We start from the raw sequence: 16,878 nt of genomic DNA, 5'->3' as shown, positions 1-16,878 counted from the left end.
ATCTGAAATGGCCTATCTTTGACTGACAGCGGACAGCGGATGATTCAAATGAGTGGAAATATCTCAGAAGCAATGCCCAAATGCGGCTATAAAAACTATATAGCAAATATAGCAAAACTACAGAGAATGTACTAAATATTTCAACCAACACAAATCAATCAACACAAATACTTAACAAATTCCTTATTGTCTATGCCAATGTGCTACACATTTTACAATCATAGTATGTCTGCATTAATCACTGAGCCACAAAGAAACATAATAAGCCATTGTTTTGAAAGCCAATGTACAAGCTCACAATGTTTCTCATTATGTTTATTTATTTACTTCGCCTTCAATGACATGCCCAAAATGGGGCATGCCAGGTTACATTTTGAAGAAAACCTTAAGACTTCTTTGGGGTTAAGACAGGCATTAAATATAGCATAGTCTATTCCGTATCTGGGATTTCAATATTTGGGTCTTATCTGTACATTTAGTACTTCCATCGCCCATTACATGAACCAAAGGGCCATTTAGGTGCAGAAGTGAGTGGCTGCGTGTCATATGCTTATTGTAGAGATTGCTGTCTTGTCAGAGGTTAGCTGATGTGAGGAGGAGATCAAGTTCTACCAGTTCTACCTTATCAATCCAAAACTATTTTTTGGTACGGTAGCTTCGACAGTTGTGGTTTCTTTACATTGGGGTGATATCTTGATGAGAAATCTTCCATCATGATGAGAAAGTCTTAGACCTTGCAGAGTTGTGATACAAGATATGTGGAACAATGGAAATAGAAAGGTCATGTACTGTATGTAATGTACATGACCAGTGATTAGACAATTAGACAACTTTCTTGCAATGTCTCCTAACTTTAATCAGAGGTGAGCAGATTTATAAGCTGGAGGTCTGATGGTGATTGTATGTGGACCCTAGGCTGTGGTCAGTGGTTTCCACTGACTATGATTATGGAGTGTTACTACAGCATATTGTTATTTTTGGACACTTTCAAACACTTTCTCTGAAGGGTTTACTTGTCCAGTGCTGCCCTCCTTTGCTTTTGTAGCAAACAGATCCTTCTGAACAGATCTGTTTTTGATCTTTACCTGCACAATTTTTCACTGCGGTCCCATTGACCTTAGTTGTTTCATTGTCTGACCACCATATGAATCCATTGTTCAAAAACTAGGTTTCTCCAACAAAGGATTAAACACACGTTTTGCTATATTTCTTTAATTGTGTAGACCTGTTTGCCATGTGGGATGACACTGTAGGCTCTGTGATGTCTCCATTCTCCAGGGGGACAGGTCTCTCAGCCAACGGAGCCTCTCCATCTAAAATTGCACAAGGCAGATATGATAACTTAAATATACAAATAAATTATTGACATAATTAATAATTGTATACATCTACAAGCTTACAACGTGACGCGTTCTAAGCTTGTAGATTTGCTATTTCTGCTTTTTTACATTTGAACATTTTTCAACACGATTATGCAAAAAGAATTGCGATTATCTCAAATAAGTGTGATTAGATGATTATGTAGTAATTGCCTGCTAGCTCTTAGGCAATCATGTGATTCAATCAAACACTAAACCGCCATGTAGAGTAAATGCATGGGTAAAAAGCATTCAGATCCTAGTTTGTGTATGCATGTACATAATCTGAAAGAGTAAAGTAAAATACTTGCCTCCTTCGCTGTCTGATTCATCTGTAGGGAAGAGAACATGAAAACAGAAAAAGGGGCACGTTAGTTTATTCTCCGACACAGACATTCCTCTACCACAGGGGTCTTCAACGTTTTCAGGCCAAGGACCCCTTAGTTGAGAGACAGATGAAGCAGGGACCCCCACAACCTTTTCATAGATTTCATATAGTTTCATTGTTTGACAGCACAATCATCAGTGTATTTTGGATTCATGTCAATTTGTGTTTTCAGATATTTAACCACTTGAGCCGTCATTAACTAATACACTTGACCTTTCACTCTGTACTTAGTCTGCTCCTTTTCCCCTCTACACCAAACCTCTTTGCCGAAAATAGACGCAATAAGCGCACAACGCCTCGCGCTGCGAGGCGTTGTGAGCTTGTAGATCTGCTATTTTTGGCTTCAGTTCTCTATGGACAATAGGGTTCAAGTTGTTAATATAAAAAGGATTGAAAGATTTGGAGGACCCCCTGTAGTAACTCTGAGGACCCCCTAGGGGTCCCTGGACCCCCTGTTGAAGACCCCTGTTCTACCACATGAATCACAACCCTGATACAGATTTGAGAAAAAAATATAATCTAAACTTCTACTAAATGGACAGAAAGGGCTGTTACCTTGACCCCCGACCTTTGGCTTGCGCCTCTGCCCTTTGGCAGACGAAGGCCGAGGTATTCTAGCGGGACTGGCAGACTGGCATGGGAGGAGACATGGCAAAGGAAAAGACATAGTTTAATGACCACACACACACACACACGTACACTTTATAAAACAATCTCATCCTCCAGGCGTTATAGCAGGGTTCCCCAATAGGCGGCCCGTGGGCCATTTGCGGCCCGCGGGGAGCTACTGTCTGGCCCCCACCAACCCCAGTAATAATGGTGGTATAAGAGTAGCAACAACGCTAGTATATCGTCGTTGTCGGGTGGAAACCTTGTATCTACAAATGTGTATGTTCCTTCGCAAAGTAAAGCCCTGCTTCATCATACAAGGCCGTCGCAAAAAGTAGTGAAAACAGCAGATCTACAAGCACACAATGCCTCGCATTTCACTAGTTTAAATCATTTTTAAAACGATACATGCAAAACAAACCGTTTTGGACATACAAGATTTTCACCCGACAACGACAATATCTGAACTGTCGCTGGAGTAGCGGGAACGCCACCGTCGCCACCTGCAATGTTGTGGCCCTCGGCTTGGTACCCTAGACATAATTCGGCCCTTGGGAAAAACTAATTGGGGAACCCTGGGTTATAGGCTGGTAAAACACCCCGGTCGCTTTACCAGGCTACTAGGGAGAAGCACAAGAAGTACACCCATCTCCAGTATATGAAAGAGCGCAGTGGTGTAAAGTAACTACGTACATCTGCTTAAATAACTTAAGTAAAATGTTGAGTTATTGCACTTTATTTGGAATTTCCAATACTTTCTCTTCTACTCCACTATATCTCGGATCCAAATATCGTACTTTTACTCCACTACAATTATTTGAAAACTTTAGTTACTTTAGTTACTATATAATTTAGACCATTTGAAAATAGCAGATCTAAAAGCTCTATATGCGTCGCGATGCAACACATTGTGAGCTTGTAGATCTGCTATTTTCAGAAGATTTTTATACATTTGAAAGACTGAAATAGGACACTGCCTAATGACTACTTCTACTTTTGGTATTTTAAGTACATTTTGATACAAATAATTCTGTACTTTTACTCAAGTACATTTTGAATTCCAGACTTTTACTTGTAGCAGAGTACTACATTGCAGTATGGATACTTTTACCTAAGTAACACATTTGAGTACTTTTTTTCCACCACTGAAACAGAGCATATGACATCTCTGAAGGAACAGTGTTTGTGTGAAAACTAATGCGTACACAAACTACACACATGCAAACAACTATATAACAGCATAGTAGCAGGAAAGAAAAGACAAGTGGACTTCAGGGTTCTCTATTATATTATGCTTTGAATATGAATCTGATGTTACCTGGCTCTCTATTGCCTCTGCTGGCTATACAGAGAAAGAACAAAGAGCTAGGTCAAATACAAAATAGCTATCATTAACTCTTTTGCCGCCATTTAGGTTGTTTGCAGTCTGCTCACGGCCATCAAAGTAGCTTACCTTTGCGAATTTATAGAAATATAGCCATCCATTATTTCCTATCGCGTTCTTGTGTAAAAGACGGCTGCATTGCTCACGGAGCAGTGAAAAAATCCACAACATTATGGGGGCCGCCATTGCGGAGCGAGAGGCTCCCCCCCCCCCTCCGTTTGCGTCGGTTTTCAGACATAGAAATAGAGAAACTAGATCCAGGCATAGAAAACCACCAAAGAAGTGATCCCGCCGCCATTATTGTTTATGTGCGCTCCAGATTTGAGACTAACGTTACGGGAGCTGCTGCTACTGTACACACCCGCGCCACCCCTCATCTGCTACTGTGCTCAGACAGGGAAAAGAACGAACGCTCGTTATGTGGCGGCGGACACGTGAAACAAAGAACGAGCGCTCGCTTAGCAGTAAAAGAGTTAATGACTAATACTGCAACGGGAGAGACTAAATGGCAGCATACAAGCCAGAGAAGCTTTTAAACCAGTCATTCTACAAGCCTCTCTAGTCTTAAATTAAGCAACAAACAATGCTCAGAGCACACAACTACAGCACTCCTTACTATCCCCCCAACTTCTAAAAGCCATACAAAGAGAGGCTTCCCATAGAGTACATCAAAATAGAAGTAGCTTTTTTATTTATTTAGCTAGTTAATCTTACACATCATACTTACTTCAACAGAATCCCCAAATATAAAACTATTCCATCTATGAGAGCAAAATAAAAAGCATATAGCAGGCTAGGCGGGCAGGTATTATAGTCTACATGATGGACCTGTACCTCTGATGTTTCATCTTCAGCCTAAAATAATACATACAAGTTAGGAAAAGAGAAATGAACAACATTTCCTGCTTTGTGTTCAACGCAAAGTTCATCTTACCATATGATATTAGCAGAGGGTTTTGTTTTCATGGAATGACATTAGAATTAGGGCTGTCACAATTATTATTACATAATCGTCTAATCCTAATTACAGTATTTTCTGGACTATAAGGCGCACCTGACTATAAGGCGCAATGTCAATGAATGGTCTAAATTTCAAACTTTTTTCATATATAAGGCGCACCTGACTATAAGGCGCACATAATAGACGCTACCGTTGCGTTATGCACCCAACAGATGGAGCTGTGCTAAAGGGAATGTCAATGTCAATGAATGATCCATATATAAGGCGCACTGGACTATAAGGCGCACTGTAGTTTTTTGAGAAAATTAAAGGCTTTTAAGTGCGCCTTATAGTCCGGAAAATACGGTACTTGACATAATCGCAAATATTTTGTCATAATCGTCATAATCGTGAATGTTGAAAAATGTTCATACATTGACAAAGATTTTCAGAAAAAGTGGAAATAACAGATCTACAAGCTCACAACGTGTCGCATCGCGACGCGTTGTGAGCTTGTAGATCGGCTATTTCCACTATCAATGTTATTTTTTAAGTAGAAAGTTGATAAATATGTCAGTAATTTCTTTGTATATTTAAGTCATGTGTCATATCTGCCATGTGCAACTTCAAAGCCTAAAAGCCAAACAGAAATGTAATTGTCAACGACAAAAACACAATTAAATCGCAATGACAATTAATCGTCATGTAAAATGTCATAATCGTGACAGCCCTATACCATGATATTAGCACAGGGTTTTGTTTTCATGGGATGACATTAGAATGACAGGAATGAAACTCAGCTGAAGGCTTCTGAGTGAAGAAGAGCTCGTCAAAGTGCTAAAGTGTAATGTTTAAACGAAGGGACAAAACAACATACCACTGGCACAGGTTTGGCTGATTTACTGGGCTCTGCTGAGTGGGGCTTTTGTCGTGTTTCCTCTGATATTCCGGCCTACACACACGCACACGCGTGCACACATACACCCACACCCACACCCACACACACACACACACACACACACACACACACACACACACAGTTAAAAAGTGCAAGCCAGTAATGCCAATAGTGCAAGTTGCTGACACATGGAGGTGTGTAGATTTTGGCAGTGGTGTAAGGTAGCTATAACCTGACTGCCAGATGGTGGCAGCAGTGCGTATGCCTGCATAACGCTCTGCCTTACATCTGGGATTGCTTGGGCAGACCCGATGTAAGGGGCGGGCACCCTGTAGACAATATGCCTTCCGGTGTGTTCCAAGATTTCTAGCGGAAGTCTGCGTTTACGGACGTTACGTCATGCGGTGCAGGTCTGTTTACATTCCCCAGCGAAAAAACTAAAATAGATTGTAGCTCTTAACTCGCTCTTAATAGGTGTAACATTGCTTGAATCAATGTTTTTGTTTGTATATTGTTTATTGCGAGCGCAACCGACGGAGCAGGAGACGTAGAACAGAGTTAATTTCGTGCAGGGAATACGTTTGCAGGAACACCGCACCGTGAAAAAATACAGCTTCCGGTGAAATTCTCACGGCGGAAGTTGAACGCTTTCTGCCTTCTATTGTCACCAGGCTTTTCTCTTCGGAGATGAGTAAGCCTGGCTACGCGAGGCTAAGGGGCGGGCCATTTTTTGTAATTCTTTAGCAGGTGATTGGATGGGGCCGTCTCTATCACAGTCTGGGAGTGCCAACTCCAACCACTCATATTGGCCTGTCTGCATGACGTTTAACCCAGAATCCTCCTCCTGGGTTTCCACGTGGTCTGCAATCAGACTCTATTGGCTCAGAGCCGCTCAGAGCCCGCCCGTAGCTGCCGCTGATTGGTCCGGCCCGGGACTTTACGAGTGTTATCAACTCTCCCCGAAAGATCTCAGATGGTAAAGGAAGAGCGTTATGCAGGCATACGCACTGCTGCCACCATCTGGCGCAGTCAGGTTAAGGTAGCTACAGTAAGGACATTTATTTAAGTACTGTACTTAAGTACTTTTGAGGTATACTGTATGTACTTTACTTGAGCATTTCCAATTTAAAATACTTTTACTTCTACTCCATTACATCTCAGATCCAAATATTGTACTTTTACTCCATGACATTTATTTGAAAACTTTAGTTACTACCGTAGTTACTTTGCAGATATAAATTATAATATTATATAAAACAAACATAAACCACTTTAGCCCCATTTTATACCGTGGCTATTTGAAAATAGACAATCTACAAGTTTTAGATCTGCTATTTTCAAACATTTAGCTTGTTTACTTTTGTTACTTTAAGTGCATTTGATGTCCAACACTTTCATATTTTTACTCAAATACATTTTGAATTCCGGACTTTTACTTGTAAGGGTGCCCTCACACCAAAATACCTATGAGAGTGGAATCCGCGTTCCGCCAATGCATTTCAATGAGAGTGAAGCGGTTTCATGCCAGCAGAGGATTTCTGCAAAAAACGCTCCCTTATCATTGAAATGCATTGGCGGAACGCGGATTCCACTCTCATAGGTATTTTGGTGTGAGGGCGCCCTAAGGGTTCCCTCACACCAAAATACCTATGAGAGTGGAATCCGCGTTCCGCCAATGCATTTCAATGAGAGTGAAGCGGTTTCATGCCAGCAGAGGATTTCTGCAAAAAACGCTCCCTTATCATTGAAATGCATTGGCGGAACGCGGATTCCACTCTCATAGGTATTTTGGTGTGAGGGCGCCCTAAGGGTGCCCTCACACCAAAATACCTAGAGTGGAATTCGCCAATGGATTTCAATGAGAATGGAGCGTTTTTGCCGGTAGAGGATTTCTGATTGAATTCTCATTGAAATGCATTGGCGGATTCCACTCTGGGTATTTTGGTGTGAGGGCACCCTAACAGAGTATTTCTATATTGCCGTATTGATACTTTTACTTAAGTAAGATATGCGAGTACTTTTTCCACCACTGGATTTTGGATATCGTCGCTGTCGGGTGGAAACCTTGTATCTCCAAAACCGTTCATTTTGCATTTATCATTTTAAAAATGATTTAAACTAGTGAAAACAGCCGATCTACAAGGCGTTGTGTGCTTGTAGATCTGCTGTTTTCACTACTTTTGTGCGACGGCCTTGTTTGATGAAGCAGGGCTTTGCTTTGCGAAAAATGTACACATTTGAAACTTGGAGATACGAGGTTTCTGCCCGACAATGACGATATGGTACCTTCGAGTCTCCTTTCTCTGGGCCCTTAGTTCTGTCTGCGCCGTCCTTGTGTCTTCCACCGTCCTTCTCCCTCTCTTTGTCCCGGTCCCTCCGCTTGTCCCCGTCTTGTTCCCTTTTGTCCCCGTCTCCTCGTTCCCGTTCTCTGTCTCTGTGAGAGTCTTTGTCCCTGGTCTTCTCGCGGTCCTTCTCCCTCTCTCTGTCTTTCTCCCGGTCCTTCTCTCTGTCCCTGTCTTTGGTCCGTCCTTTGTCCTTGTCCCTGTCCCTGTCCCGGTCTCGGCTCTTGTCCTTGTCCCTGTCCTTGGTGCGGTCCCGCTCCGTGCGGTGGTGCTTGTCGGGGCGCTCTGCGTCGCGGTGGTGGTCGTTCTCTCCTTCCCTCCGCCGGCTCTCCTGGTCTCTGCGGTGGTCCGGGTCCTTCTGGTCCTGGCTGCCGCTGCGCTCCGTGATCTCCTTCCTCTCCTGGGAACGGACACAATTGCAAAGATTAAGACAGGGGTCTTCAACGTTTTCAGGCCAAGGACCCCCTTAGCTGAGAGAGAGAGAGCCGTCTCCAATGGTGTTAGCTTGTCAGTTGCCAACATTGGTGTGTGAATGTGGGAAGTGAGGACGCTGGCGTTGACTGTTCGCCGCTTCACTTCCCAATGTATGAATGAATGGAACATTGTAAGCGCTTTGAGTTCGCAACTTGCTTAGAAAAGCGCTATAAAAATGCAATCCATTATTATTATTATTATGAAGCAGGGACCCCCTCTACATATTGTATAAATGTGTGATGCAGATTTTCATCAATTTCATAGATAGATTCATAGACTTGTTGTCAGTCTGTTGGATTCATGTTTTTAGTTAACTTGACCTTTCATTCTGTACTTGGTCTGCTCTTTTTCCCCTCTACACCAATCCTATTTGCCGAAAATAGCTGATCTACAAGCTCTCAACGCCTCGCAGCACAAGGCGTTGAGAGCTTGTAGATCGTCTATTTTTGGCTAAAGTTCTCTTCAGAATAGGGATGCAAGGGTTCAAGTTGTTAACACATCTGGTGCCAACCCCTTGTTTCCCGAGTTTGGGCCGTTTTTGAAGATTTTTCTTTTTTTTTTCAATTTTCTTTTTTTTTTTCAAAAATGTTTTTGGGACCTCCAGAAATGTATTAGGCATGATTGCGATCGCGAAATTGCATGTTTAACCCCCATACCAACCCATTCTTTCAAACATGGCAGCCATGTTTGTTTACATCTGAAGAAAACATAATGGCTGATAAATCATGAATGCCTGAACGGATTTCCAAGCGGATTTCTTTGTTTGAAAGCTGTGAACAGTGTGCACACACGTGGTGCATCATCTAGGCATGGGCGTGCACGATCCGTGCACTTTAAATTACATGGAAGTCTATGGAGACCATGGCATCGCGGGACATTGAAGAGAAAAAATCATTGCAACATAAGTGTTAATTTAAAAGAATAATCCAATCACAAAGACTTGGCGGCCCCACTCTGAGGATCCCCTAGGGGTCCCCCTGTTGAAGACCCCTGCATTAAGAAATAAAATTAACTCTGGCAAGTTGCCAAAAGTCAAATGGAGCATGTATTTTGTCTTACAAGTAATTGGCTGGTAAAAAAAATGTAGCTGTAGAGCCTCCGTCCGCTCCCCAGTCCACAGGATTTCATGCAGTAACAATCATCACCCTCCCCCGAACACGGGCCAATTGTGTTCGTATAGACACTTGACAAAGCCAGATGCACAACGGCGGGTTCGAACCCCCATGGTGGTGGGCAGCTATACTTTACCCCTGGGCTGCCCAAACGCTTGACATTAAAAAAAGGGTTTGAGGACCACTAGTGCAAGGACGTTGGTCTCACCTCTCTGTCCCGCTGAGGCTCCCGTCCCTCCCGGTTCTCCTTGTCTTGGGAGCGGGACGTGCCGGCCTTCGTCTTGGGGTCCGGCTTCTCCCCCGCCAGCACGCGCTTCACCGCCTCCTCACTGGACAGCTGGAGACCAAAACACAGGATGTTCATGTGATTGGATACTACAATCATACCTGAGAGGAGAGTCAGTTGCTCGGATTGTGAGTACACTGTGGGCGCTTCTTCGAACCGGCAAAGAACCGGTTCAGGTTCTTTCTCCCGCCTGTGGGATGAACCAGAGGTGAGCTTTTCCACCGAGAACCCAGTTGGTTCTGAACCGTAAAAGTTGGTTCGGAACGGGAACCACAAAATCCTTGGTTCCTCTGGTTCAATCTGGTTCAATCTGGTTCAATCTGGTGGAAACACAAGCCGGTTAGCGGCCGGTTCGCAAGAACGAACCAAGGTTCCAAGAAAGTTAAACGGCACTGGTTCTTGAACCAAGGTTCTTTGGTGAAAAAGGCCCTTTGAAGTCCTACACAGAATCAGCGGTACAGTAGTAACCTGACAATTTTGAAGTGAGAATTAAAACATTTCATTGCAAATTCAGAGGCAAATTTTTTCTTCACTAATATTATATGACAATGGCAACTTTAGTTACTAGTCACTTTGGAGATTTATATTTCAAAACAAACATTAATTGATAAATTATGATTTATTATTATCATTATTATTATCTTTATTATCATTGTTATTATTGAGCGGTGCTAACCGCTCCTATATCTGAATGTGTGTGTGTATGTCCCTATGTCCGTAGTACAAGACCAACGTCATAGAAAGTATGTAGATACCGACATCACCACAGCTGATGTCACGGACAGAGCGGCCCACGTGTGTCATGTTTGATACCATGTGAAGTGAGGTGCGATTTTATTATTATTATTATATTATTAGCATATTACAATCCAATAATAGTATTGTGAAATGGGCCATTCTACATAATGAGTCATTTTACCTTCGATCATGTAAGTACATTTTGATGCTAATACCTTTGTACCGTTACTACGTTTTGAATGCAGGAATCCGAGTTCTTCTTCCACTACGGCATACATGGGCAACTGGCGGCCTGGGGGCCACATGCGGCCCCCACCTCACTTAATGCGGCCCGCAGGTTAATACCGGAACACTGATATATTATTCATTTCAGCTGTTACAATTCCAACCATGACCTGCTTTAATTCCGTCAGTCTATATTAGTAGCTTAACGACTAGTATAGTAGTATTAAAATGTATTTTTTTATGTCTAATGTAGGTATTTGTATTTAGGTTCATGGAGTCAACATGAATATATAATTAAATGTGTTTGAAATTAAATCAAAATGTTACATTTCAGGATTCCAATTAAAAAAGAACAAAAATTATTCATGTTTACAATTCAAAAGAAGCAAAAATAGCAGATCTACAAGCTCAAAACGTGTTGCAGTGCGACAGGTTTTGAGCTTGTAGATCTTCTATTTTTGCTTCTTTTGTATGAGATACTAGAATCACAAAGTAGGAAGTAGCAATATGCAACGTGGCCCCCTGGAGTGAAGGTGGAAATATAGTGGCCCTCGCCATCATCAAAGTTGCCCACCCCTGCACTACGGCAAAGAATGACAAAGACTTCTCTTTCTAATGCGACGCTACTCTTTTGCTAAATTCAGAGTGTAACGTGTCACACTTGCCTGTCCTCTTTAAAGCAAACTCTCCCTAGAGGGGCTAACAACCAGTTGTTTACACCTGCAGGTCTCTGAGGTTCCATTAAAACATTCAGAACGGGTACACATTATTGTGTATCATTATTTTATGCTTTAACTATTGAAAAATAGCAGATATACAAGCTCACAGCGCGGCACCAAGTGCCGCGCTGTGAGCTTGTAGATCTGCTTTTTTTTTTTTTTATCGTGAAAATTTGAATTTTGACCCGATTCTATAAGTGTTCTTTGGAATCCTTCTAAGACTTTTTGAAAAACCTATGTTTCTATATGTCAGCAATCTGGCCAGCCATCGTCAAAGAAAAGGTCCTTTTCACTTAACTGGAGCTCAGTTAGTCGGTTCTTGAGAGACTACTATGTCAGTGGTTCTCAATCCTTTTCATGTGAAGGACCCCCAAAATTATATTTATTTGGCCACAGACCCGCATCTCAAAATATCTAGTTCCAGGGACCACCCAGAAGCAAAATTTTAGTTACAAACGTTCACTTTGAAAATACAATAATTCAAAGATTTGCGCACATTTTCACAACTTTTTTCAAAAATGGCAGATCTACAAGCTCGCGGCTGTGAGCTTGTATATCTGCTATTTTTCACTGGTTAAAGCATTCAATAATTCTAGGCCTAAATGGGTTAAAACATTTCAGTGTGAAAGCCGTCTCCTGAGAGTCGGACCACTTTCCCCCAGGAGTCTAATGTGCAAAATAACCTACTGAATGTGCATTCATGTAGAGCCATATCATTTACGCTTCAACATAAAATGGTACAAAAAGTGTGTCGGGGGAATAAATTATTGACTGTTGTGTTGGGAACAGTTGCCGTGGAGTACAGTTGAAGGAAATACAGTCACCAATTGAGGTGGTATCACTCACTCCCCCTGGAGAGAGAACGTTTATATGTGGACTAGGGATGGGACCATACGCAATATTATCGTTTATCGCGATAAAAAAAACACTCACAATAATCGTATCGTGGGGATTACATTTATCGTGATATCATCCTCCGTCATGCACAATCAATTCAGCTTTTATTTGCCGAGCTGCATATCCGGTACCACTTAAACCCCCTATAATTGGTAAAAGGTACTTAGAATATACGTACTTGATACAGTCTTTTTTTCACTCTATCAAATGTCTTTGCCAAAAAATAGCCGATCTACAAGCTCACAACGCGTCGCGTTGCGATGCGTTGTGAGCTTGTAGATCTGCTATTTTTTGGCAAATGTTCCACCCCAGGATAACGGATTTTGATTATCGCGATAATATCGTAAATCGCGATTTCTTTGGTCACAATAACCGTGATATGAAATGTTCATATCGTCCCATCCCTAGTGTGGACACCTCCAGGCAGTGTTCCACCCATAATGCCTGAGCTGCACAAAACAGACCGAAAATAAAAGTGTCGAACCGAAGGCTCCCGTTTGGGCTTACAGAACAAAACGGGCGTTACATTTTTAGCACAGTGTGCCCTCGGTGGGAATGAACTCCCTAACCCCTGGCAGTGCAGCATCTCTTCCAGGTTGCACACATCACAGACCTTGCTGAGGCAGCACTTTGCGATGGCCTGCAGCAGCTCGTTGGTCCTCTCGGGCTCGTGTCCGGCCACGATGCGCGCAGGCTTGGCCGCCAGGAGCTCGCCGCTCACCAGCATCACCACGTCTATGGCCTTCTGCAGGAAGGCTATCTTGGAGTCCTTGTCCTGCAGAGGGATGTGGTATCAAGAGACAAGGGAAATAAGAGAGAGAGAGAGAGCATTGCTTTTGTTTAGTTCATTTTGCACAGAATGGGGGACTCTTTTCATCTATACCTGTAGTTTTGAATAATAATCTTTGCGTGGTTATGTTTTTGTCAGAGTTACATTACCGTTTCTCTTTAATGTATTTTAAAGCAGAGAGAGAGAGAGAGAGAGAGAGATAGAGAGATAGAGAGATAGAGAGATAGAGAGATAGATAGATAGATAGATAGATAGATAGAGAGAGAGAGAGAGAGAGAGTGGGAGGGGGGAGAGGGAGGAAGGGATAGGGAGGGAGACAGAGTCTATTTCACACGAGCAATAACCTGGCCAATGATGGCTACTGAAACCTCAACAGCACTGAACGATAGATCAGCTCATAACACGATAACCATGTTTTCTGCTTACAATTTGTAGATCTGTGTCAATGTTGGCTAAACATTGACACAGTTATACAGGTCATTTTGGTAATGACTTTGAAGAGAAGAAAATGTAAACACAAAAGCAAAAAATAAAGCTATTAAAGCGAAAATGGTGTGACATACTGTATGGCTGAAGTTGTGACTAGAGTCACTAAACGATGGCATGTTTTATTTATTTTTTATGCATATTGCATTCCCTTCCTCTAACCTTTCTGAGTGATCCACCCTACACGCTAATTCCAATGTACCCACAGATGTCAATTACTTGAACGGATGTATTGATGCCAGTATGGTCCTTGTGTGTGTCAGTTGTAAGCCTAACCGCTGCGTTATGTACAATGCTTGGCATCACATTTCTATGCACAACTCTACAGTGACATATTATTTTCAAACAAACCACATCGGATGTTACACATGAGCTCCTTATTTAATTTTGCGAGACAGTGTGTATTTATTTTAACGTGATGCTACTACAGACTTCAAGTAGGGTGATGAGTGCTGTATGGGGTGGGTAGATAGTGGCTGACAGTACAAAGGCTGGGCCCTTTAGCCAATGAGGGACCAGCGTTCTCGGTGGCATCACCACCAACAAGTGCGACCTGACATATAAAAAACAAGGCGCAAGTTGGCACCTCGACAGAGTGCCAACTTTCCCCATACCCACCCACCCACGCACAGACAGCATTCATCACCCAGCCTACCGTAATTGCTGGACTATAAGCCGCACCTGAATATAAGCCGCACCAGCTAAATTTAGAACAAAAAACAAATGTTTACATATATAAGCCGCACCTGACTATAAGCCGCAGGTGTCCTTCCTGCTTCCCGCTAGAGCACCCCTGGTGGCCGTAGCTGTAAAAATCTATATATAAATCCTTGTTAAAGACCATTGTAAAACAAACTAACTGGACGTTAGCTGTAAAAACTCTATATAAGCCGCACCGTTGTATAAGCCGCAGGGTTCAAAACATGGGAAAAAAGCAGCGGCTTATAGTCTGGCAATTACGGGGTACTTGCACACTCTGCTGGTCGCACTTCTTGTTTTCTGGCCTCTCAACAGACCGCAGTCTAGTTTGAGGTTTAACTTTATCTGCTTTTTATTTATTTTTTTACAAATTTGGTTACATTCGTGCACTCTTCGGGTTAAATAAACACTCATGATTTGTTAGGAGGTGATGGCAAAAATGTTACCTGGCACAAACTAGGGGTGGGCGAAATGGAAAAATACAATATCACAATATTTTCCCAAGCTGTATCACGATACACGATTTTATCTCGATTCTTGGAATGGACCCTTACAGGTCCATTTGGTTTCATTTGTATACTGTCAGAGTTAAGTGGAGACCTTGACATTTTAAAGTTTGAGAACTACTGATTTAGACCAAAATGCAGGTTTAAATTGAATTCTGCAATGAATCCCTGTATTAACGATTAAACAGTATGTTTTACAAGGCTCCCTCAATTGTATCACGATATAAACGATACCTCTGAAAATGCATATCGTGGAGACATTGTATCGTCTCAACGATAATTATCACCATATCGCCCACCCCTAGCACAAACCCTGTGACCCGGTTAAACGGTGCCTCTACCCTATCAACATGTTCCATCTAAGGAGGCTGCCAGCTGTGTAACATGAGGGCTTGTTGCCGGTGCCACCTGGCCCTGGCGGAGGACAGCTGATATCAGACTGGCCTTTTGTAATGTCTTCCCCTTTTTTCTCTCCGTGGCATCTCTATTCAACGGCCATGGCTGGCAGACGGTACCGAGACCTTTACTTCAATACAGCCCGACATAAAAGGCTTTAGAGAACGTGCGGTGGTAGGTAAGCTGCTAACAACCACAGGCCCTTTCAGCCGCTGAATGAGGACCTGCAATGTTACATGTTGTCTACGGCTACACGCATGAATTATGGAGTTTTTGTTTTTTTTATAACCGCATTAGCTAGGTTGAATGACAGTCGCGTTCAACCTAGCGTCGCACTATTCAGTCACCTACCAGCATTCCCCAAGTAAACAGATATGGCCAGGGACATGCTGGGCCCCTGATTCAGCCCGGGAAAAAGAGTTGTAGAGGCCCTCATTGCACGCTATACAGAGAGATCTCTCTCTATAGCGCTGCTGCTACTCAAAGATTTGCCATTTCAGATCATGACAAGTGACAAGCCAGTGGGCCAATTACATGAGTTATATTTCGTCATTGTTGGGTGGAAACCTTGTATGTCCAAAACCATTTTAAAAATGATTTTAACTAGTGAAAACAGCCGCTCTACAAGCACACAACGCCTCGCGGTGTGCTTGTAGATCTGCTGTTTTCACTACTTTTGTGCGACAGCCTTGTATGATGAAGCAGGGCTTTGCTTTGCGAAAAAATGTACATATTTGAAACTTGGAGATACGAGGTTTCTTTTTTTCTTTTTTTTAGATACGAGGTTTCTACCCGACAGTGACGACGATTTACTTTGTTGGCCACCCAGCCCCCAAAATGGAACGAAGGCCGATATTTTATTTTTTTCCTAATGGTCAAATAAATGGCCAGCACGTCCCTGGATATGGCTCTCACTTTGCCATGCACTCTATTACTCAATCTGGGAACCCATTGGCAAAAAGGAAATAATGAAAAAACAGCACCCTCTGCTTTTTTTCCCCTCTGAGGGCACTGCCCAATAGAATGTGGATGACAGGATGTTGGCCCGTTTGGACTTTTATCTCTCAAGTTTCCTCGTTCCAGTGTTCCATTTTGAATGCTTCCGTGAGAAGCTGCAAGACAAGTTTCTGTTTGTAGCTAAACGTATCTGACCAGTAAACAGACCAATTGGCTGATGATGATAATTTGTATAGGCAGTAGTGACTATTATGCTCAAGCTAACATGCTAGGTAGAACATTCACAACTGTGTTCAAAGCATGTGAAAGTAAATCTTTTCAGTGCATATTGTACTCCCCTATATAGTATATACTGCCCCCCTGTGGGTCAAGTTCAAGAAGACAAGTGTTCATATTTCAAACTGTAATTAGGTGATAATTATGGCGATAATTATCGTTGAGACGATACAATGTCTCCAAGATATACCTTTTCAGAGGTATCGTATATATCGTGATACAATTGAGGGAGCCTTGTAAAAAATCCTGTTTAATCATTAATACAGAGATTCATTGCAGAATTCAATTTAAACCTGTATTTTGGTCTAAATCAGTAGTTCTCAAACTTTAAAATGTCAAGGTCTCCACTTAACTCTGACAGTATACAAATGGACCCCGTAAGGGTCCATTTGGTTTCA

At 42.4% G+C, this 16,878-nt stretch overlaps 1 protein-coding gene across 1 annotated transcript in view; it reads right to left on the bottom strand.

The window, feature by feature from the left end:
- traf3ip1 (TNF receptor-associated factor 3 interacting protein 1) overlaps nucleotides 1-16,878 on the bottom strand; it is a 48,167-nt gene that overhangs the window by 21,480 nt on the left and 9,809 nt on the right. Inside the window, exons 3-9 of the mRNA XM_080753713.1 lie at nucleotides 12,984-13,145; nucleotides 9,714-9,842; nucleotides 7,864-8,319; nucleotides 5,557-5,631; nucleotides 2,302-2,377; nucleotides 1,670-1,690; nucleotides 1,226-1,313 (exon numbers count right to left, since the gene is read on the bottom strand). Coding sequence (XP_080609839.1) covers nucleotides 1,226-1,313; nucleotides 1,670-1,690; nucleotides 2,302-2,377; nucleotides 5,557-5,631; nucleotides 7,864-8,319; nucleotides 9,714-9,842; nucleotides 12,984-13,145 — 1,007 coding nt within the window. The remainder of the gene's footprint in view (nucleotides 1-1,225; nucleotides 1,314-1,669; nucleotides 1,691-2,301; nucleotides 2,378-5,556; nucleotides 5,632-7,863; nucleotides 8,320-9,713; nucleotides 9,843-12,983; nucleotides 13,146-16,878) is intronic.

The sequence above is a fragment of the Nannobrachium achirus genome (assembly GCF_963921795.1).
Source record: "Nannobrachium achirus genome assembly, chromosome: 22".
Classification (NCBI taxonomy): domain Eukaryota; kingdom Metazoa; phylum Chordata; class Actinopteri; order Myctophiformes; family Myctophidae; genus Nannobrachium; species Nannobrachium achirus.
This window is presented reverse-complemented; position numbering and strand designations above follow the sequence as displayed.